The following is a 24,247-nucleotide window of genomic DNA, read 5'->3' as shown; positions in this document are numbered from 1 at the left end:
TTATGATCGGAGGTTAGTACTATTTGGGGTTTGGACCGACCAAAATTGACAATGATTAGGTACGTGATTAACATGGCATTTAAAAAAAAAATTGTATTATGCTTTACACGTGACACATCACACATGGGCAGTGTTAAAATTATAAGGCTGCCAAATTATAAAGTACTCTCTCCGTCCCTATTTACTTGTCCATATTTTATTTTTTAGTTGTCCCTATTTAGTTGTCTATTTTGACAAATCAAGAAAGGACAACAAATTTTTTCCTATTATACCCTTATTTACACTTCTTGAAAATTGTAAAAGTGTATGTTGTTTCCCTCCAATTTATTTCACTTGAATTCAAATAAGTGATTGTAATTTTGAAGTGAAAAGTTGTCATAAGGGTAAAATTGTAACTTCACTGTGCTAATCATTGTTGCCTTAATCTGTGTGCCATTTCTAAAGTGGACAACTAAAAAGGGACGGAAGGAGTAGTCATTTTGCTTCTCCTTTTTTTTTTTGGGCTAAATTATGCATGTTCATGGTTTAGATAAAAATTGATCAAATTTATTAAGTAGATGAATTTTGTTTGGGCTTGATTTTATTTTTAAATTATCTTTTAAAAATTTGTGAAATTATTGTTTAAATTATAATTTAAAACTTATTTATGATATAAACATTTTTTTTTTTTGAAATTTGTTATAAAATATACCACTATTTTATTTTACTTATGATTAATTTTGTATTACCTATATTCAAAAGGTTATAAAATATTATTATCTATCATTTTCATTCGTATAAATAGATATTATGATTTTTATTATTATCAATGAATTTTTTTTGTTCTATTAATTTATTTCATTATATAATGTCACTAAATTATATATTCAATTAGTATTTCTCAAAAAAAAATAAAAAATGAAAACATAATATTTATTTTTAAAATTGTTATGTAAATTAAAAAACAAATTATGATTTTAAGAAAGTAGGAAAAAGATAAATGTTGATAGTGCAAAGATAAAGTTGGTATTTTAAAAATTCAATTAAGATAAAAAGGAGAAGAATGTCTATTATTCAAAATTTGCGGGGGGGGGGGGGGGGGGGGGGGATGAAATCTTGTTTCTTTCTTTTTATTACTATTAAAACAAAGAATAAGAAGAATTGATTGAAATTAGATTTCTATTAGAAGAACCTCTAAAAGTTAAACAAATTTTTAAATAGACTTTACCATTAAATTCCAATCAAACCCCCATAAGTAATTATCAGCACTAAACATTAAACAATGATTACTCCAAATTAAAAAGAAAACAATAGTCAATGATGCACTTTTCTTCTTTCTCTAATAAAGGGAAATAGCATTGCATATTTGCACGTTTGAAGGAATTTCATGGGTTTTTCATTGCTTTTTGCAATACTTTTAGAAGAATTTTTTACTTTTTGCATGCTACTAAAAAGAAGAAGAATTATTGACCGACAAATTTAATAATCAATAATAAAATTTATTACTTGTTAGATATATAGAGCAAAATCGATGAGTAGTGTACCTTATACTTACAACGGATGTTCTTGGTCAAATCGAATCGGTTCGGTCCTCATGGATGACCCGTTGTTCGCAACAAATTTTCGTAAGCGCTGAAAATTAATTGCAAGCAAAATAAATAAAAGAAAATGTGATTTTTATTGATGAATCTTTGTGAGTACAATTCTGTTGTTTTCTTGATTCTTCTCTCCTAAGTTTCTCTGTGATTCGAGGGCCTTCAGTAGCGTATTTCTCGAATGTAGGATGATGTAGACCTCCTTGAGATGTATTTGATCTCCAGGAACGTCGGAAAGCACTTTGTTGTTGCAAGTTGATCCCCGGGAAGAACTCCGTTGATCACTCCTTCGAAGAGCTATGTAGTTGATGTTGTAGCTTATGTAGACCTCCTTGAGATGTATTTGATCTCCGGGAACGACGGGAAGCACTTCGTCGTTGCAAGTCGATCTCCGGGAAGAACACCGTTGATCACTCCTTCGAAGAGCTATGTAGTTGATGTAACTTTCTCCAATTGCAGAATGCTTGTTGAAGTGTTTTTTTTCTCTCTAGAATGTCATGTACATCCCTATTTATAGTTGTAGAGGGTGGACAAGGTTGCATATGATTAGCCAAAGGATGTCATTTTGACACTTGGCATATTGTGATTGGTTCTTGCATTTGACTGGGACTACCACTTCATTTGGACATGTGACGTCACCTTGTTGGTCTTGGATGCCTAGTCATTGTGACACGTGGCATGGGTTTGGGCTTAAAGGTGAAATGGACCTTGAATTTGAATTTAATAAAAATGGACTTATTTATTTGTGAATCCCAAATTAATCATTCAACCCAAATAAACATGAATTTAATCCAAATTTTATATGAATTAAATCCAATAAAATTTGTGTGTCTACAGATGCCCCTACTTCAAGCCTTGTTGAAGTGTAGGTTTGCCGGATCTTGGTGACAAGACTTGAAGTATTCATGAATGTGTTTTTATTTTTTGAGACTTGTCAACGTGTAGGCTTGCCGAATTTGACGACGAGAGTTGAAGTCTTCATGAATGTGGTTTCCTTTTTTTTTTTAGACTTGTCAACGTGCAGGCTTGTCGAATTTGACGATGAAAGTTGAAGTCTTTATGAATGTATTGTTGAAACTTCAAGAATATTTGTTTCTTGTCGTCGCATTCTAACTAGGTCACTACAAATGATTTGTTTGTAGTGATCTCAATTTTATTTTAAAAAAAAAACATTCTTGCTTGACAACCATGTGGACCCTTTATATTGATTTCAAATAGATGGGTCTAGTGAGTAGTAACATTGTGTGATCTTCCTTGCAAGGTGTGAGAAAGAACAAGAAGATTGATTGGATTTTGAATCAAATAAAAAGAATATCAACTTTCCTTTGGTTGATTTTGTAAGAATCATTCTTGACATCTCAAGACTTATTGATTTCCTTTTGAGTGCTGACAACTTCCATTTAGATGGATAAGAACTGATATAATTTCCTTCTTCCAATCTTACCACAACTTTCCTTGTACAAAGGATTGATCAACGAATCATTGAAAAAAAATAAATTCTCCTAACCAAATCAATGTGGAACTCCAAATTTGGTTTGTTCTTTTCTTAATTTCATGCAGTCCCGCCAAAATGCTCTTTTCTTGGTATAAAAGAATTCAAACGACGAGCAACTTGAATTTGGAGAAACTAGACTTATAATACTATGACATATCCAAAAATCAATGTCAAAAACCTTTTGTAATGACGGAAATTGATTTTTGAAGTTGGTCATCAAATCTGGAAGTTCTCCTCATAATTATGCGCAATCTCGCCTAAACGTCCTTTTCTCAGTGTAGCAGTATTCAAACGACAAGCCACTTGATTCTGGAAACTAGACTTTTGGTACTACGACATATCCAAAAATCAACGTTAAACACCTTCCGGATTGACGGGAATCGAATTTTGAAGTTGGTCATTCAATCTGGAAGTTCTCCTCACAGTTATGCACAATCTCACCAAAACGTCCTTTTCTTGGTGTAGGAGCATTCAAACGACAAGCGGCTTGATTCTAGAGAAATTAGACTTTTGGTACTACGATATATCCAAAAATCAATGTTAAACACCTTCCGAATTGACAGGAATGAAATTTTAAAGTTGGACCCCAAATCAGTTCTTCTCACAGCTACGTGCAATCTCGCAAAACCATCTTTTTCTTGGTGTAGGAGCTTTCAAATGACAAGCGGGTTGGTTCTCAAGAAACTAGACTCGTAGTACTGTGAAATGTCCAAAAATCAATGTCAAACTCTTCCTGAATTGACAGAAATGATTTTTGAAGTTGGTCTTCAAATTTTGCCGTTTTCCTCACAGATTTGTGTCTTTAGATTTTTCTTGTTTCTCTTTCTTGCAGGTAATGGTTGTGGTTTCATCTTTATTTATGCATTGACATGTTTCTTAGACACGGGAGATTGATGTTCAAGATCCAATTTGGCCGTAATTCAAAGCTTCGTGCTACTGGCACGGGTATGTCGAACAAGATTGTTGTGCTGCTGTTCACGTTTGTCATGCCATATTGAAGGGTCATGCACTTACTACATGTGTTATCAGAAGTAGATCAACTAAGAAAAAATTGAAAACTTCGTGCAATTGGCACCGATGACTCCAATATATTTTTTTTCATTTCAGGTTTGTGAAAATGCTTAAATCACTTAGAAGTTGCACGAGTTGTTCATATGATTGGCGTGTGGAACCACTCATCTCATCCTAGCAATGTTGGCAGAAAACTCACTCGAGGCATTCACCTTCCTTGCAGCCTTGGTAAAGAGAACTTGCCCCCTCCATTTCATCCCCTTTTTGCAGCTCCACGAGAGAAATATTTGGAGTAATTTCATTTCATTTCCGACGAGAAAGCACCCGGTGTGAGGATGGCGAGAGACTCATTGTTCAGGCTGTAGTGTGGACTGACATCTTCCTTTCAATTTGGAGAAGACCTTGGACCAATCTTATGACTTCTTGGAAGTACATGGAGCTTGAATTCCTTACACTTTGTGAGTCCAACTTTGCACGATTATGGTAGAAAATTCATAACTTGGAGTATGAATAGTGAAATCATGTGCTTCTTGTTCCATTGGAAAAAAAACTCAAATAACTACAGTATATGTAAAAATCACGGCCAATGACTATATGAATTAATACCAATATCGCTTCAAAGTCAGGTCACAATTTTGTTTTTCTCGGCTTTTCAGCTTCGCGCGTCTGTAGTATAAAATTCATAACCCAAAGTAGGAGTATTGATTTCACGATTTTCTTTTTCCGTTGGAAAGACAACTCAAAGAACTACACAATGTGTAAAAATCACGGACAAAGACTTTGTGGATTGGTACTGATATCGCTTCAAAGTCAACTCACGATTCTGCCTCACTCAACTCTTCGGCTTTGAGCAACTTTGGGAGAAAATCAATAAATCTGCGTAGGAGCCTCGAAATGATGTGATTCTTATTTAATTGGAAGCATAACTCATAGACATACAACATATGTAAAAATCACGGCCAAAAGAATTCCAGATTATTACATATTTATTTTCAAAGTTAGCTCAAATTCTGCCTCGCTCCACTCTTCGGCTTCGAGTACCTTTGTCTAGTGGAGGTCTTCATAGAAGTCGTGGTTACCGCCATGGACTTATTAGTTGTGTAGTCTAGCGACTCTTTGAATTGTGTATCTTCTTTTCTTGGATCAAAGACATGCGATGTCTTTCCATGGCTTGCAATGCTTAACTCCATGTAATGAGCACATATAGCTAGTTCTTCAAAAGTTCGAGGCTTAATTCATTGAAGGATATATACAAGGCCCCAATGCATTTCTTGTATGCAAATTTCAACTGCAGAGATTTCAGAAAGTTGATCCTTGCAATCTAAGCTCAACATTCACCAACGATTAATGTAGTCCACTACGAGTTCATCATTACTTTGTTTTGTGTTTGTCAATTACATCAGGCTCACTGTAAGACGGGTTCTGTAGAAACGATTGAGAAATTGATTTTCCAATTGCTCCCAACAATCAATTGATTTAGGCTCTAAGTCTGTATACTAATAAAAGGCGTTTTCTTTTAAAGAACGAACAAACTACTTGACAAGAAGATCACTATGTGTACCGGCACTGCTACAAGTCTCGACGAAATGGGCAATATGTTGCCTTGGATTTCCCCTTCCATAAAATTGTTGCAATTTTGGTGGTTGATATTCAATTGGCATCAGTAGACCCTCGATTTGCTTAGAATATAGCTTTGAATATCTTAAGGAACTTTGTGGTGGGCCACCATATTGAGCTTTAATGGTGTTTGTGATCATGTCTTGTAGTTGTTAAACTGTTAAAGTGGCCACCGAAGTAGATCGTTTTGCGCTTTGAGAGTCAACTGGCTTGGTGGGAGAATCAATATCAACTTTTTCTTGCTCTGTTAGAATGTGATGTGACTCTCCGGAGTTGTAGAGATCCAACTTGCTTATAAGTTCGGCGATTTGGAGATTTTTGTCATCAATAGACTTTTTCAAGGCTTTAATGGTTTGCTCCATCATTGCGAATTTCTCGTCCATGTCAGTTGTGTCAACCATCAAGGAGTTAACCTTTGTTGAAATTGAAGAATATTGAATTTTTAGATTCACTAAAGTTGAAGCTAGAATGAGAAAGTTCATCAAACAACTTAGATGCGATGTTGCCCTCTGGGATTGCAGTTTTGAGTGTCCTCTGAGACTTGCTCTTTCTTGCCATCTCTAAGGAGGTGAAATATTCAAATTCATTCAAGGCATTTGTCTTGAACTCGCGTCGAGTGATTGGATAAACATCACTAAAATCAGCACATGTGGCAATAGTAGAGTCCTTGCATGAAACATCATTGATCTTCTTGAAGGCCATTGCAAAGTTGGACTTGCTGTTTTTTGATTTGTAGGAAAAATAGATGAAGAGCAGTATTGGTCCCATTGGGCGTGCCAAATTTGTTCGCAACAAATTTTCGTAAGCGCTGGAAATTAACTGCAAGCAAAATAAATAAAAGAAAATGTGATTTTTATTGATAAATCTTTGTGAGTACAATTCTGTTGTTCTCTTGATTCTTCTCTCCTAAGTTTCTCCGTGATTCGAGGAACTTCAGTAGCATATTTCTCAAATGTAGGATGATGTAGATCTCCTTGAGATTTATTTGATCTCCGGGAACGTCGGAAAGCACTTCGTCGTTGCAAGTTGATCTCCGGGAAGAACTCCGTTGATCACTCCTTCGAAGAGCTATGTAGTTGATGTTGTAGCTTATGTAGACCTCCTTGAAATGTATTTGATCTCCGGGAACGTCGGGAAGCACTTCGTCGTTGCAAGTCGATCTCCGGGAAGAACTCCGTTGATCACTCCTTCGAAGAGCTATGTAGTTGATATAGCTTTCTCCAATTGCAGAATGCTTGTTGAAGAGTTTTTTTTTCTCTCTAGAATGCCATGTACATCCCCTATTTATAGTTGTAGAGGGTGGACAAGGTTGCATATGATTGGCCAAAGGATGTCATTTTGACACTTGGCATGTTGTGATTGGTTCTTGCATTTGACTGGGACTACCACATTTGGACATGTGGCGTCACCTTGTTGGTCTTGGATGCCTAGTCATTGTGACACGTGGCATGGGTTTGGGCTTCAAGGTGAAATGGACCTTGAATTTGAATTTAATAAAAATGGACTTATTTATTTGTGAAACCCAAATTAATCATTCAACCCAAATAAACATGAATTTAATCCAAATTTTATATGAATTAAATCCAATAAAATTTGTGCATCTACCCCCGCGACCCAAAAATTTACATTACTAATTTTATTTAGCGATGAATTAGTGAAAAATTATCAAAAAAATTATTTACCTCAAATAATTAAACAAAAATCAGTACGTGAAAGCGGCAAGCTGCTTGTAAGGGCTAAGCTAAATCATGATGTTGTATTACTAGGCTTCTCCCTTCACTATGAAAGTCTCACTCCTATTCTTTAAGAAAAAGAAGAAGGTGATCTTGTCTACTCGATTCACAGTTTAATCACATTGAATGTATGTCACCAAGCTACGATCGAGAGTTTCGTCTTTTGAAGCACCAATCACATAGGATAACCGGGCCACACCCAGCACAAAGTTGGTAGCTAACTCCTGCTTGTTTATTTCCTATAGTGAGTAAGTTATGGTGGATTAACCATGCTTGCACTAATTATTAACCCCTTTTAACTTTTGCTAATATCAATGCATTAGCCAATAATTTCAAATAAGCTTTAGACCACCTTTAAGCTTTATCAAGTATTTTTTGGATCCCAAAATAGTAAAGAATATGTTTTACTTTATCATGGTCGTTGTTTTCTAAGTGACCTAAATTCTATAGTAAATTGAAAATTGAGTACTAAATAATGATATACTTTTGAGCAAAAAAGCATATTCTACAAACAACTTAAGAGGAAAAATAAAAGAATTAACCTTCCGCATTATGATTTTTTTAAATGCAAAAGTTATGAGTGGATGATTAGAATATTTTCAAACTTTTAAAACTTCAATTTTCGAATCAAATATTTAACAAAAAGAGATTTGTGTATATGGAATAGTTTCGATTCTATAAGCTAAAAGTTGAATAATAAAAAGTAACCCCATTTACATACAACTATGCAATTGGTCCATTCTTGTTAGAATATTCACTAAAGAAAAAAAGTGAAAAGAATTTAAAAGTAAAAAAAGTATTTTGGAATTTTTTTAATTTTATATGTAGAATATATCAATATTATTTTTTAAATATGTCATTTAAAAAGGTAAATTAAACAATTATCTAAAGAAACAAAGCATTCTTTTGAAACAGACTAAAAAAAAAGTACCAAAAATAAATTGAAATGAATGAGTACACATTTAGGGTGTGTTTGGTATGAAGGAAAATGTTTTCCTGGAAAACAAGTAAGACTTTGGATTTATTTTCTCATGTTTGGTTGGTGAGTAGAAAATATTTTCCGGAAAAGATTTTTGTGTGTTTGATTTATGAATGAAAAATATTTTTGAGAAAATATCTTTTATTTTTATTAGAGAGTAGAAAATAAATTTTGAATTGAATCTGAAAATATTTTTTAAAAATAAACTTAAATCTTTTTGGGGGGAGGGTGGTGGGGCTGGCCGGGAGGAGGGGTAGGGGTGAGATGGGGTAAAAAAATAAAAATTTGAAATTGGAAATATTTTAAAAAACAAACTTAATTTTTTTTTGGAGGGGGTGAGGGGTCGCGGATAGGGGGTGGGGTGAAAAAATAAAAATTTGAAATTGAAAATATTTTTTTAAAAACAATCTTAAATTTTTTTTTGGAGGGGGTGAGGGGCTGATGGGGGGGGGGGGGGTCGTGGGTAAGGGATGTGGTGGGGTGATAAAATAAAAATTTGAAATTGAAAATAATTTTTTAAAAACAAACTTAAATTATTTTTGGAGGGGGGAGGGGGGGTCGCGGGTAGGGGTTGAAATAATAAAAAAATTGAAATTGAAAATATTTTTCAAAACAAATTTTAATTTTATTTTTTTTTGGAGGGGGGGGGGGGGTGGGCTGGTAGGGGGCAGGCCGGGGGTGGAGTGGGATGAAAAATAAGAATTTAAATTAGAAAATATATTTTAGAAACAAACTTTAATTTTTTGATTTTTTTTTTTCGGGGAGTAGGGGGGCTAGCGGGGGGAGACGGTCGAGGATAGGGGTGGGGGTGGGATGAAAATAAAGATTTTAAATTGGAAATATCTTTAAAAAAAAACTTAATTTTTTTTGTGGGGGTGGGGGGTAGGGGGTAGGGGTGAGGGTGGTGGGGTAAATAAATTAAAAATTAAAGTTGAAAATATATATTTTTTTAAAAAGGTTTAATTTTTTTTTTTAACAAACAAATTTGATTTTCTCAAATAAATTAATTGTAATTTGAAGTTGGAGGGGAGTTTTGGAAAATGTTTTCCTTAATTTTTGAAGGGAGGTCATTTTCCTTAAATTTGAGAAAAATGAATTGATTTGGAGAACATTTTACCCAACAAAACATGAGAAAATTGGAAACTTCATACCAAACACACCTTTAAGGTTGGTGTCAATGAGTGAAATGAACATTCAATTATTTGTTTTTGGCTACAAGACTCAAGTGGTTGGTGAAGTTCTCATTTTTTATTGAGGAGAAAATGTGTGTCGAATACACTATTATAATATAGACCTAAAGCCACTATTTTTCAATATATTTTTATATTGAATGGTTGGATTTATAAATAGGTTTAATAAAAGGAAAGATTTTTCTATATTAATATCATCTAGTAGTTGTTTATTCCTGAAAATAGGGGTGTACAAACAAAATCAATAAATAACATCAAATTACTAATCTGAGTCAACTTAAATTAAGACAAAAAGTTGACTAGTGATTTGGTTTAGTGTTGAAAGTAAGTTATGTATTAATTATTACTAAAAAATTCAATAAAAAAGATATCATAATCACATATAATAAATATTATTAACTTAGATTATGATCATTTTTATTATGATTTATTAATTGATAATATTTGTTTTATGTTTCATTATGTGAGGATAACATAAGTTTGAATGCATTAATTTTTGGCAGAGTAGCTTTAAATCAGAGATTTGATTTGAATATTTAGCTTTTCCAACTTTATATATTTGAGTATGTTATAATAAACTTATTTAACCCTAACTTAAGATCTAAAGATTTTAAATATTATATTCAATTAAAATAACTAAACTTAAAAAATATTTTTAAATTAAATTTATTTTAACTAGAAGTTTGTAGAAGCAACTACAAATGCAATTTCCACACAAAAAATTGCACGTTTTTTTTTTTATCCTTCAAATGACTTGATCTTTGATTTTTTTTCCCTATTTACAATCGAACTTATGTCTAGTCGAAGTTCTTTATAGTCTGAACTTCAAACTGTAAAGTCATATTATTTTTGTTAAGTTGTTTTCGACTTACAATTTGAACTTCAATATGTAAAGTTATATTATGTTCTAACTTTAAAGTCACGTATGAACATAACTTAAAAGACAAACACGAAACAAAGGTACAAATGACTTGAAACTTGATTTAAGATCCACAATTGAAATGTTTATCAACGGCCCAATAACAATTTGATGTGAACTATCCAAGAGTTCCCATTAGACAAAAGGGGGTTTTTCCGCATATAACCACTAAAAAATAACTTAATTATTCTTCATAGCTATAGTTTGTTAATTACGATTTGTAGCTACATGTTAGAGAGAGGAGAGAAGCGAGCAAGATTGGGAGAGAGAGGAGAGAGGTGAACGAGAGAAGGCAGAGAGTGGAGAGAGACGAATTATATATGTATATCTATAGAATTGTATATGTATATCTATCAAATAATTGTATATATGTAACTGGTATACATATGTATTTGTATATTTGGCGAGCGAGCTTGGGAGAGGGAGGAGAGAGGCGAGCGAGAGAAGGCAGAGAGTGGAGAGAGACGAATTATATATGTATATCTATCAAATAATTGTATTTATGTAACTGGTATACATATGTATTTGTATATTTGGCGAGCGAGCTTGGGAGAGGGAGGAGAGAGGCGAGTGAGAGTGGAGAGAGGTGAACTGTATATGTATATCTGTCAGATAATTGTATATATGTAATTGGTATACATATGTATTTGTATATCTGGCGAGCGAGATTGAGAGAGGGAGGAGAGAGGGCAAATAGTGGAGAGAAAAGCTAATTGTATTTCTATATCTGTCATATATATATATATATATAAATTTGTAATTGTATATGTATAAATGACGTCATTACAACTAAAATTAAGTTGTTAGCCGTAATTAATTCAAACTATAGCTATGTTAGCTAATTAACTAGTATATGTTTATTTATCCGCGTAATTATCCATGGATGGATTAAATAACTCAATAGTTATATTGATGAGAAATATACATGATAGAATTTAGTGTATAAAAATATAGTTATTTAAATTTGAATAGGTTATTAAACTGCTTATTTGCTAATTCAACCTATATTGATCCGCAAAATTTAACCCATCAATATAACTATTGAGTTATTTAATCCATCCAAGGATAATTACGCGGATAAACAAACATATATTAGTTAATTAGCTAACATAGCTATAGTTTAAATTAATTACGGCTAACAACTTAATTTTAATTGTATTGACGAGTTTATTTTCACGATATATTAACCAAATCTACCCATAAGTAATATTTAAAAAAACATTTTATCTTGATATGTTATATAAAAGCATAATAAAAAAATATTTTATTAATTCTATTTGGTAATTAAATAAATTATAGTGCAAACACAATTTGTATATACTATATATATGAAGTGTATAATGAATATTTAGTATAGATTTAATAAATATATAATTAAATAGAAATCTTAATGATATTAATATCTTGTTACAAATTTTAATCATTCACATCTATTCAAACTTATTAAGTGGTTGATATATTTTTTATTTTGAAAATGCACGAACTTAATATGACTAAAGATCTAAATAATTAAGATTAAGAGTCTGTTTGGGAATACTGTTGGGAGTCCAAAAGTATTTATTTTGAGAGAAAAAAAACATTATTTTTACTGAAAAATTAGGTGTTTGGCAAACCAGTAAAACTGTTTTTAAATGAAAATAGAAGTAGTTTTTTTTATTATGGGAAGAAGCTAAAAATTTCTACTTCTTAAAAAAAGCAGAAGCAGAAGCAGAAAATAATATTTTTCAAGACTAAAATATCTCTTTCATATATACATATTTATCAATATATCTCTTATTAATTAATTAGCATATCTCATAAGTCTGTTAGGTTTCATTTAAGAATTTTATTTTTTTATGATAAATTTATATTTTATTTTATGTTTATGTTTTAAGTATTATTATTTTATTTAATATTATACGTATTATTTGTAGAATTAGAAAAAAGGTAAAAACAATAATTTTGCAAAATTAGAAAAAAGAAAAAACTAGCAATTAAAGATTTCATTCCTCCAAAAAAGGTATAATATTGATTGAAAATTTGACTATCAACATTTTAATTTAATAAAAGTTAAATTCAATTATTTTTTAATAGATATTTAAAATAATTCCTCTCTATAAAATAATTTTAATATTAAAAGTACATTGATACTTGTTCTTTTTCGTAATTTGACTCTCAAAAGCAGTTTTTAATAAAGATTAGTCAAACACAATTTGCTTATGAAAAAAACATTTTTCAAATGAATTAGTCAAACACAAATTGTTTTTTCTCAAAAATAATTTTCTGAAAAGCTATTTTATAAAAGTGCTTATGAACAGTTTTACCTAAATCATTGGTTAAACATCACAATCCACACAAGCTAAAGCCTAAAGGGGCAACAAAAACTGACCATGGAATGCCGTTTGAAACTCATTTTCTCAATGGAATATTTGTCCAAATTGTGAAGTTTTCTATTCCCATTTTGGATAACCCAATAAAGTTTTCAACTTAAATTACCAAAATAGAAAAGAAACCATAAATAAGAAAAAAGATAAAAGTATAGTAGGTACAACTTTTCGATCCATGTTACTTTTAAGTAGAAACGTTAAATAAATAGGTAGGATTGAAATTGAAGAAGTTAAAGTGGATTGAACTGCTAACTAGGTCGGATCATAATTCGTCCTAATTTATTTTGGCTAAAATGAACTTTGACTCATTTAATCTAAATAATATTAATCCACTGTTATAAATGAATGCTAATGGCATTAACAAATACTCTTTATAGTTTTATAGAATGACTAATGACAGTGATAAAGACTTTATTGAGTTTGTAGAGTCTCAATTATGCAAAATTTATAATTTGTTACTCAATATTTTCCTTTTTCGTTATTTTATTTTTTCCTTAATAAAATGGAAAATCTTAAAATTAGGCATGTAGTCAAACTGATGCACCAAGGTAAATCACATTCCAAAAACTCGATAGACAATGGAACATATACAAAATGATATATTTATGAACTAATATTAAAAAAATTGTTGTCAAAAACATCAAAAGATACTGCAATTATAGAATCTCTTATTGTTAAAAAAAATAATCATATTCGTTAGAATTTGGTTCATCTACTTATAATCATAAATACAAAATGTAATTGTACCTTGCTATTTAGGGGTAATTTAGCTTGTCGGGGCAAGTTCACGAGAATCAACAACTTTTACTTAAATTATATGTATTTATCAAAATATTCACTAAATATATTTAAATATTTATTTGTGCATACAATTATTATTGTATATTAACTTAAAACTGTTGTTAAAACATTAAATTTTAAATCCATTTTTGATTATTAATTATTTGTATCTTGTACAATAGTATACATAATCTCTTATTGTTGAAAAAATTAATATTTGTTAGAATTTGGTTCATCTACTTAATAATAAATACAAAATGTAATAATACTTGCTATTTAGGGTAATTCTAATTGTTGGATTACGAGAATCAATAACTTTTACTTAAATTATATGTATTTATCAAAATATTTACTAAATATATTTGAATATTTATTTATGTATTTAATTAATATTATATATTAACCTAAAACTGTTGTAACTTTTAAAACATTAGATTCAAAATTTTGAATCCGTTTCAGACTATTAATTATTTGTATATTGTAAGATATTCAAATTATGTCACGTATGTTTTAATATTCCAACTAAAACAGTATTTAACTTCAACCTTATCCATAAAGATATGATAATTATATTGTTTGTTACCTTAACTAGTCCATAAAGATCACGTTCTTAAAACTGTAATCTCGTTTAATTAAGGATCATAGTGCGACATATCTATATGTTTATTTAAAGTTTAATTTTTAAGTCCCTTTTAGGATATTTATTTTAGTAATAAACTAATAATCTTAATATGAGTTGCTTATTTTTTTCTTTATTTGAAAGAATATTTACCTTAGGCAATTTGCATTTTGTCCTTTAATAATTGATAAATTTTGTTTTTGATCATTGTAAATTTTTTATTAAATCTATTTAATCTTCAATTAATTGATATATGCACTTTGGATCCCTCCAGGGGCGGCTCAAACACATTGGTGGCCTAAGGCCAAAATCAAACTAGAGGCCTTAAAAAAAATTATAAATGTTTTTATTTTAAATCTATTTTTCTAGCTTTTTGAGATGCAAAGTTGTTAATAATTTTTGTGTAGTCAATCTCTTCTAATAATTCCTTTTCAATCGATAATATAACCAAACCACTTAACCTTTCTTGAGACATTGTCGATCTTAAATAAGATTTTATTATTTTTAATTTTGAAAAACTTCTTTCGGCTGAGGCGACTGTTACGGGAATTGTTAACATTATTCTATAAGCAATGTAAGCATTTGGAAAAGAATCAAGTCTTTTTATTTGATTGAGTATCTCAATTAGAGTATTGTCTTCTACTTTTATGATTTCCCTTAACACTTTTAATTCAAAAAATAAGTCTAAACCGTCAATATCGGAGTGAGTATTATGTTTTAAGGAACATTCAAGATTAAGACAATATTTTTTTAAATTCTCATCATCTAATGATCTCAATTTTTTCCCACTAAATAGAAAACCAAAAATATTTTCATATACTTCAAATTGTTCAAATCTATTTTGAAGTGAAAAGATGGCTTGGTCTACTATGTATAAGAAGTAATCAACTCTAAATGATTCTTCAAGAGATCTTGTGATTTCATTATCAACATTCTCATCAAATTGTTTTTTTTTCTATAAATTACACGTTTTTTACGAAATACAGGTTCAATATTCATCTCTAATGCAATTTCCTTAGCCGAAATCATAGCACTTGTAAATCCTTCTTCTCTATATGTTTTAAAAAAAGAAACTAAACCTCTTAATTGATCTATAGCGACATCAATATGCATATCTTTTGATTGTAAACTTTTGCTAATTGAATTTACAGCAAATAGTACATCATACCAAATAGTCATACCCAATAAAAATTCAAAATTTTCAAGCTCAAAAATTGCTAAACAATTAGCTTCACTTTTAATTTTTGGATCATCACTAACTTCTTCTAATTTAAATAAAGCATCTCTTATTTGTGGAGTTTGAAATCTTATTGCTTTAACACTTTCAATACGACTTTCCCACCATGTTTGTGACAATGATTTAAGAGTTAAACTAGGTACACTATCTTTTAAAATTTTCCACCGCTTAGTAGACGAAGAAAATAGTGAATATATACGTTGTACCACTCCAAAGAATGATATAGCTTTCGTACAAGAATTAACCATATCACAAAGTACCAAATTTAGATTATGACAACCACATGGTGTATAAAATGATCTAGGATTTATATCAAGAAGTCTTTTTTGCACTCCTTGGTGTTTTCCCTTCATATTAGACCCATTATCATATCCTTGTCCTCTTAAATTATCAATATCAAGTCCAATACATTTTATTTCATCTAAAATAACTTCAAAAAGACCTTTTCCACTTGTATCATCCACTTTTAAGAATTCTAAGAAATATTCGGTTACATTTATTGGAGTTGTCGAAATATCTACACTCCGTATTATAAAAGACATTTGGTCTTGATGACTTGTATCTGGCGTGCAATCAAGTATGATAGAGAAATACTTTGTTTTTATAACTTTTTCAATAATCTTGTTCTTAATTTCACTTGCCAATAAATTTATTAATTCATTTTGTATATTATGTCCAAGATAATGATTATGAATTTCATCATGTTTGATTCGTCGAATATGTTCTTGCATAATTGGATCAAATTCTGCAATCATTTCAATAAGACTCAAGAAATTTTCGTTATTTTCTTGATAGATTTTTTCATTTTCCCCCTAAATGCCAAATTATTTCTTCCAAGAGTTTTTATGACGGAAATAATTCTTGACAATACATTTTTCCAATGTTCTCTATCTCTATTAATTTGGTCTTGAATGTTTTTATCGATTGTTTTATTATTACGCAATCTAAATTCTAAATCAATCCATGAACTCATATTAATAATATGTTGGCTAGTTGTTTCATGGGTTCTAAGCTTAGTAGTAAGATTTTTCCAATCTCTACTACCTTCATTAGCTAACTTATTATTCTTTGCATTAAAGGTCGTATTAAATAACTTACAACAAAAACAAAATACCTTATTCAAATCTTTGGAATAAACTAACCATCTTCTTTCATGTCTTTCTCCATTTGCCAACTTTTGAAAATAATATGTAGTAGAAAAGTGCCTTAAAAATTTATCCTTTGGAAAACATGTGTCGGTAATTCTAATTGGTCCATTTTCTACTAATAAGTCTCTTAACTTTGTATCAACAATATTCCATTGACTAGGATCATAGATATTTTTAGGAGTATAATTATTTAATTCATTTATAAGTTCTTGATTTTCTTGGGAATCTACATCCGACTTTTCACTAATAATTTCCTCTCCTTCTTCTTCTTTTTGGTTTATATCATTATCTAACTCAACTTCAACTAAGTTTGTAACTTGTTCTTCTAAAGAGCATTCCCCTACCTTTTTTGATTTAATTTTATCATTGTTTTCCAAAAATTTATCAAGAGCACCTTTTTGAGATTTTATCAAGTTGTCGACTTTTCTTTTTCTTTTAAGTTTTGAATGACCGGATTCATATTTTCTAGTTGACATATTAAAATCTAACAAATATTTTAAACACTATTTACAATATCAAATAAAAAATATAATAAACATAAGACACAAAACAAAAATAATATTAGAAATTAGAATGATATTACCAAATTCAAAAGCTATGAAGACTTGATTTCCGAAAATGAATCGGGCTGCTGCAATATAGTTTTCTCCAAATTTAAAATATAAATTATCAATAGAACAAGTAAATTTTTTTAGTTTTGAATAAGAGAGAGATGTAAGATTAGAAAAGAGAAAGTGAGAAGAAATAGAAGGGAGGAGGATAGAATATATAAAAATAAAATTAGAAAACAAAATAAGGTAAAAAAAAGAAGATAACTTGTAAGTTAAAAAAAAGTACACAACTTTTCAACTTTTTATGAGAAAGTTAAAAAGTCATGGTCATATCTATGACTATCACCTCATTTAGCCGTTTACACTATTGACTTATTAACTCTAACAATTTTTTTTTAAAAAAATTTAATCTTTCCTAATTAACTAAAAAATGGGGCCTTTGCATTTATTGTCTTAGTTCTAATTTTTCTTTTTAATTTAATCCTACCTAATTAACTAAAAAATGGGGCCCCCTAAAATTGGGGGCCTAAGGCTAAGGACTTTTTTACAAGCCTTGCCAGCCGCCCCTGGATCCCTCTAATTGATGATTTTTTTTTTATAACTTTAACGGATTATCAAGTACTAAACTATTTAATTATTGTGTAAGATTACTATTACTATGTATTTTGATGATAATATAATTATATAATTCTAGAAACAATTTAAATATACAAAAGAATAAATAAATAAATTTTATTAATACAAAATTGAATGTGCTTAGACAAATATTACGAGACCCAAAATCCAAAATTTTTAGGAGTAATAAATAAGGGATCTGCTATAATATAATCTTTCCGTTCTATATTTGTTGTTCATTTTACTCTTTACACGCCTTTAAGTAATCATAAATTAAAGATAAATTATTTTACTAATTCATCCTTTATCCACTTTAAACTTTTTGAAATCTATAAATTTGTTTTGGCTTCCAAGAAAATAATAACTATAGGGATAAAATGAAAAATATTTAATTAATTTTATCTTATTTTAGTAAATTGATAAGTAATTTAGTAGAATTATTTATAATTAGGCGGTACAATTAATATTTGACGGAAAGTATGTATAGTTTTTGAAATTATCTCCTTTTTTGAAACCAGGATTCATTCAAAGATGATGCTCCCAACAAACTTTCTTCATATCTAAAATTTGAATTCGAGAACTCTGATTAATATCGAAGCAATCATTGATGATATCAGGGCAATGATTGTGTGGGGAAAAGATTGCGCTGCGCCTGCAAATTAAAAGCATTCTTTGACCGATTTGTCCCTACTTCTAATTGCATGCATCCCTTCTTTTCCAATTTTATAACAAGGATCAAATTAATTAATGTTTATTATAAATTTTTATTTTTTTTAGTAATAAAATATAGTATTTAGAAATTACATAATTTTTTTTAACAATAATTCACTATACATAATAATTTATAATATTAAATGGCAGTACTATTATTGAATAATTTGTTACAAGTGATAAGACTTGCCACAGTATACGTGATACACCAAACTATTTGTTTCATAAACTTTTCATTGTTTATATAAAGTTGCTATTTTTATTCTTTCTTGGAAACAGTGCTGTAATTTTCATCTCCAATAATGGCGGCTCGTGTATTTCTCTCTCGTTCTGTTCATCTGCTTTCTAAGGGTAATAATGTTTATTTTTTTTATTCTTTTACTTTTATGTCTTTCTGTTAAGTGGATTTGATTATTTTGTTGAAATAATTATGGGGTTAAATTAATGAATTTCATGATCTTGTTAATAGAATTTCAAGATTTAGATGAAAAGTTACAATCTTTGTGTGTTTTAGTAATAATGTTGGAGACCCTTTATATGTTTTTAGTGGTTTTGAATTTAGGATGCTTAAAGATCTAATCTTTGGACAATCAGATACAAGAAACTCAAACATGTTTAGTAAAATTAAACTTTTTTTCCCCACCCTATCCCTAGGAGGATGGAGTATTAATAGTGTTCACACTTACCCTTCACTCTAGCGTGATTCGAACCTTGGTGGAGGTGTTCAACAACTTGACCAAGCTTCACTTGTGTTTTTCTTTCTAGTACTTGTTGCTGGTGGGAGGTGTCAGGAATTATGTGGAATTAGTTAAGTTCACACTTACCCTTCACTCTAGCGTGATTCGAACCTTGGTGGAGGTGTTCAACAACTTGACCAAGCTTCACTTGTGTTTTTCTTTCTAGTACTTGTTGCTGGTGGGAGGTGTCAGGAATTCTGTGGAATTAGTTAAGTTGCGCGAAAGCTGGTCCAAACACCACAATCATAAAAAAAACACATGTGTTTTAGTGGCATGAGTCTTGTTGTACAGCTCCATAATGCTAAATTATCATGATTTTTCTTTAATGTTGGTTGTTGAGGAGTTATGGTCTTTTTTGCAGTTTGACCATTCTGAATCTTTAATGCAGAAAACTTATTGAAATGGTTGAATATATTGTATAGAGTTTAAAGTCTTTTCAACAACCTTGTGCTTATGAACTATTCAAAAGTTGAATATGGATGAATGTTCAAGAGTTTTAGTCCTGTTTCACTTTGACCATTCTGAATCTTTTAAGGTAGAAATCATATTGAAATGGTTGAATATATTGTATAGAGTTGAAGTCTTTATCAACAACCTTGTACTTGTTAACTATTCAAAGGCTGAATATGGATCAATGTTTTTTTTTTCCTTTTTTTGTGAAGCATTACTTGTTGAATTGGTTGTTTCTGTGAATTGTAATAACTGCAGAAAATGTAGTATGTAATTTGTACATTTCCTAATCTCTGGTTGAACCAGTAACAAAGTTCTATAGGGGAAGAGGATTAATAGTCCTTTTTCAATTTTCTTTAATTCTCACGAAATTTTGCGATGTGTCATTATCATTCCTTCTCCTTGACTTGGGAGATTTTTACCGCTCTTTTCTGGTCCCTACAGATTCTGAGATGACATGTAGAGAACTATAATGAGAAAAACTATTTTGTGTAGGAAAAAGATCCCATCTTGGCAGAATAGCTGCTTATAAATACAGTACAGCGGCTGCTCTCGAGGAGCCCATCAAGCCTACTGTCAATGTGGATCATACTAAACTTTTTATCAACGGGCAATTTGTTGATTCTGCATCAGGTAAATTTGTTAATCACCATAATGGAGCTCAGTTCTCTTTTTTCATATTTTTATTTGGCCCTTTTGTTGTACAATGGAGCTAATTCCTTAAGCTTTTAGGAAAAACTTTCCCAACTCTCGACCCCAGGACAGGGGAGGTAATTGCACATATTGCTGAAGGTGATGCAGAAGATATTAATCGGGCAGTAGCTGCTGCTCGTAAGGCTTTTGATGAAGGACCGTGGCCTAGGATGACTGCTTATGTATCTACTTTGTATCTCTTAGTATATTCTTTTGCTATGTTAATGATTGTGCATGCGAGATTACATCTAATCGTTAATGGTTCATAACTGCAGGAAAGGTCAAAGATATTGCTGCGCCTTGCTGATCTGATTGAAAAACATAATGATCAAATTGCAACGCTCGAGACTTGGGACACTGGGAAGCCTTATGCACAAGCTGCTAAGATTGAAGTACCAATGGTTGTACGTCTACTCCGTTATTATGCTGGTATGTTAGAAAACCATATGGAGAGCATAATTGTATTTCACCATTTCTTTCATGTCGGTTGGCTACTGAAAATATTTTATGCACCTGATGTTCTCCTTTTGATTCTGCAGGCTGGGCAGATAAAATTCATGGTATGACCATTCCTGCCGATGGACCATATCATGTTCAAACGTTGCATGAACCGATTGGGGTTGCTGGTCAGATTATCCCATGGAATTTTCCTCTCCTCATGTTTTCTTGGAAGATTGGCCCTGCTTTAGCTTGTGGTAACACAATCGTGCTAAAGACGGCTGAGCAGACCCCATTATCTGCATTGTATGTAGCTAATCTATTGCAGGAGGTACCATCCAGGTTTCCTCTTTTATTTCCCACAAGAGTAGTTCCACACTGCAAGTACACAAAGTCTCATCTTATAGGCATCATGTCTTAAGTGAAATCATCAGTTTCTACTTCTCAAATTTTATGAAAATAATCCATTACTTCTTATACTAAGTCACTAAAGTGTCACGAGTTTATGGTGTTAATAATAATCACAAACTGAAGCATCTACTTGTTAATATGCCACAACTTATTTTCTTTTTAATACATTGTTGTTGCCACTTGCTACATGTTTCCAGTGATACGGTATATCTCTAATACTCGGTTATTACTAACAGGCTGGCCTGCCTGAAGGTGTTCTGAATATCATTTCTGGTTTTGGTGCCACTGCTGGTGCTTCTCTGTGTAGTCATATGGATGTGGATAAGGTAACTCTATCTACTTTTATTCAGTTTTTTAGTCTGTTCTGTGTGAAGATCTGAAGTTTGTGTCTCTTTAGCTTTTACTTCTCCATATTGTGTCAATTTCTTTGGTTTGAAGGATTGCTAGAAACACCACAACTACTCCTCGACCTATTTCATATTCATGCATTTAATTCAAGTATTGACATTTGCAGCCATTTCTTGCCAAATACTAGTTGTGCCGAATGAGCTAATATCCCTCAAATTGATATTATTAGTGTTATTTCAAAAACAACAGTGGAGAAATCTTGTCACTTGAAAAGATGAGTTTTCATACATCAATAAAGAAGGCAAGTTTCACACATATTATGCAGGAAATCTAGTGCATCTTCAATAGTTGATCCCGTTCAGTATGAAAACTCTGGTAGTAGTTGATGTTAGCGTTACTCTCATTCTTAGCCAATTCTGGACTGTATTATGGGATTATAGAGTTGGAAGCACTTGAATCTTTAGCCAGCCGTGCTATTGTATGCAATTTATCCAAACTCAAAGTATTAGGATGGAAGACCTGTCTGCACATATGTAGCTTATTCAAGTCCAAGGAATAGTTAAGGCAACAGCTGACTTGACTATCTATTTATATCTATGTATAGTTGTACATATGTAAGTTGATACCAGTGTACTGCACTGGATTGGACACTGATTCACTTATGTTCCGCCAACAGCTTGCTTTTACTGGATCAACAGAGACCGGGAAAACCATACTTGAATTGGCTGCTGAGAGCAATCTTAAGCCTGTGACATTGGAACTTGGAGGGAAATCCCCTTTTATCGTTTGTGAGGATGCTGATATTGATACAGCCGTTGAACAAGCTCACTTTGCTCTCTTCTTTAATCAGGTACTATTTCCTATCTATACTTCTTCATTGGGTGTTGGTGAGGTTCATGTTAGATACTAACACCTATGACATAAATTTTAAAGGGCCAATGTTGTTGTGCTGGCTCTCGGACCTATGTTCACGAGAAAGTCTATGATGAGTTTCTGGAGAAGGCAAAGGCACGCGCCTTGAAACGAGTAGTTGGGGATCCGTTTAAATCAGGCACTGAGCAGGGTCCTCAGGTATTCATAATCTCCTAACAAATCCACTTTCTTATCTAAAATGCTGGAAACCAATGTATTAAACCTCTACGACGAAAAACAAATTCATATTTCCTTCCTTTTAAGTCTTTTCTTAATGTAATTATACTATACCTAAGAGTTTTCCTGCCACAACAGATTGATTCAAAACAGTTCGATAAGATCATGAAGTACATTAGATCTGGTGTTGATAGTGGAGCTACTCTTGAAACTGGCGGTGAGCAATTTGGTAAAAAGGGCTACTATATTAAACCCACCGTCTTCTCTAATGTTAAGGTATATACATTTTCACTTTAATAGACATGATTTATAGCATCAACGTCCATAAATTGTCATAACTAACAAATTGTATAATTGCAGGATGATATGCTGATTGCACAGGATGAGATTTTTGGTCCAGTACAGTCCATCTTAAAATTTAAGTATGTGAGAACGATCAAATATATATGTCAACAGTACGTGGAACTTTATTATCGACTTCTATTTATGGTATGCATTTGTTCATTACAGGGATCTTGATGAAGTGGTACGGAGAGCTAATAGTTCTCGGTATGGTCTAGCTGCTGGAGTATTTTCGCAGAATATTGACACTGCAAACACCTTGGCACGAGCCTTGAGAGTTGGGACGGTATGGATTAATTGCTTTGATACGTTTGATGCTACAATTCCTTTTGGTGGCTATAAGATGAGTGGTCAGGGAAGAGAAAAGGGAGAATATGGTCTCAGGAATTACTTGCAAGTGAAGGCAGTTGTGACACCATTGAAGAATCCAGCATGGTTATAAACATAATACTCCTAAGCAATTTTTACAAATAAAACTAAACCATCATGATATCAAATTGCTCTAGTTTATGATGTTGATGACGATAAATGTTGGTTTTCTTTCAAAACTTCTTTTATATACAAACTGCATTTGATGTCAATATGCAACTAGTTTTATTAAATTCGTTGTCAACATCATTTCTCCTCTTATATATTCTCCTTGCTTATATGTTTTATCTATCCCGAATTCCCGATGAAGATCTAAAGTGTAAAGCCAATCTTATTGAAATTCTGTGAGAACAGAACAACTTATTCAGTTATAGGGTGAATTTCACACAAAAGCATATGCAAATGCAATACTGAACATTGTGGTATACCCGCGGACCTCCTAGACACTTTGGTACAACAAATGGCAGTACAGAATAAAAATGAGACACATATTACAAGTGTGAGGTTTGGAAAGAATAAGATTATTGTTGTGTTTGGTATGACGGAAAATATTATCCATAAAATATTTTGTTGGAACGATTTCTGGTTTGTATTGTTAAGTATTATTCATGATGGTTGATCTTGTTTTTGCTATTCTTGACAAAGGAGACAATAGAGTGACCAATTTTCTCTCCCATCATGGTGGAAACATGTTTTTTCTCTTTAGGAATTACACTTCCTTTCTTAGGAGTGAATGGAAATACGCCATTTTTGCTTTCTCCGATTTTCTCTGTTTTTCCCTTCCCTTTGCTTTCATTATCAGCCATCTTTCTCTTGCTCTCTTCT

At 31.4% G+C, this 24,247-nt stretch overlaps 1 protein-coding gene across 1 annotated transcript; it reads left to right on the top strand.

Annotated features, from left to right (window-relative positions):
• The first annotated feature begins 18,790 nt into the window (after positions 1-18,790).
• On the top strand, positions 18,791-23,634 carry LOC125829169 (benzaldehyde dehydrogenase, mitochondrial-like). Its single transcript, XM_049508418.1, has 11 exons — positions 18,791-18,896; positions 20,228-20,365; positions 20,465-20,607; positions 20,701-20,854; positions 20,965-21,194; positions 21,511-21,600; positions 22,299-22,472; positions 22,556-22,693; positions 22,850-22,987; positions 23,072-23,133; positions 23,222-23,634. The coding sequence occupies exons 1-11, from the start codon at positions 18,848-18,850 to the stop codon at positions 23,493-23,495; spliced, it is 1,590 nt and encodes a 529-aa protein (XP_049364375.1). The 5' UTR covers positions 18,791-18,847; the 3' UTR covers positions 23,496-23,634.
• Positions 23,635-24,247: the final 613 nt, after the last annotated feature.

This window comes from Solanum verrucosum, unplaced genomic scaffold (genome assembly GCF_900185275.1).
Source record: "Solanum verrucosum unplaced genomic scaffold, falcon-dt-bn FXZP01000264.1, whole genome shotgun sequence".
Lineage (NCBI taxonomy): Eukaryota > Viridiplantae > Streptophyta > Magnoliopsida > Solanales > Solanaceae > Solanum > Solanum verrucosum.
This window is presented reverse-complemented; position numbering and strand designations above follow the sequence as displayed.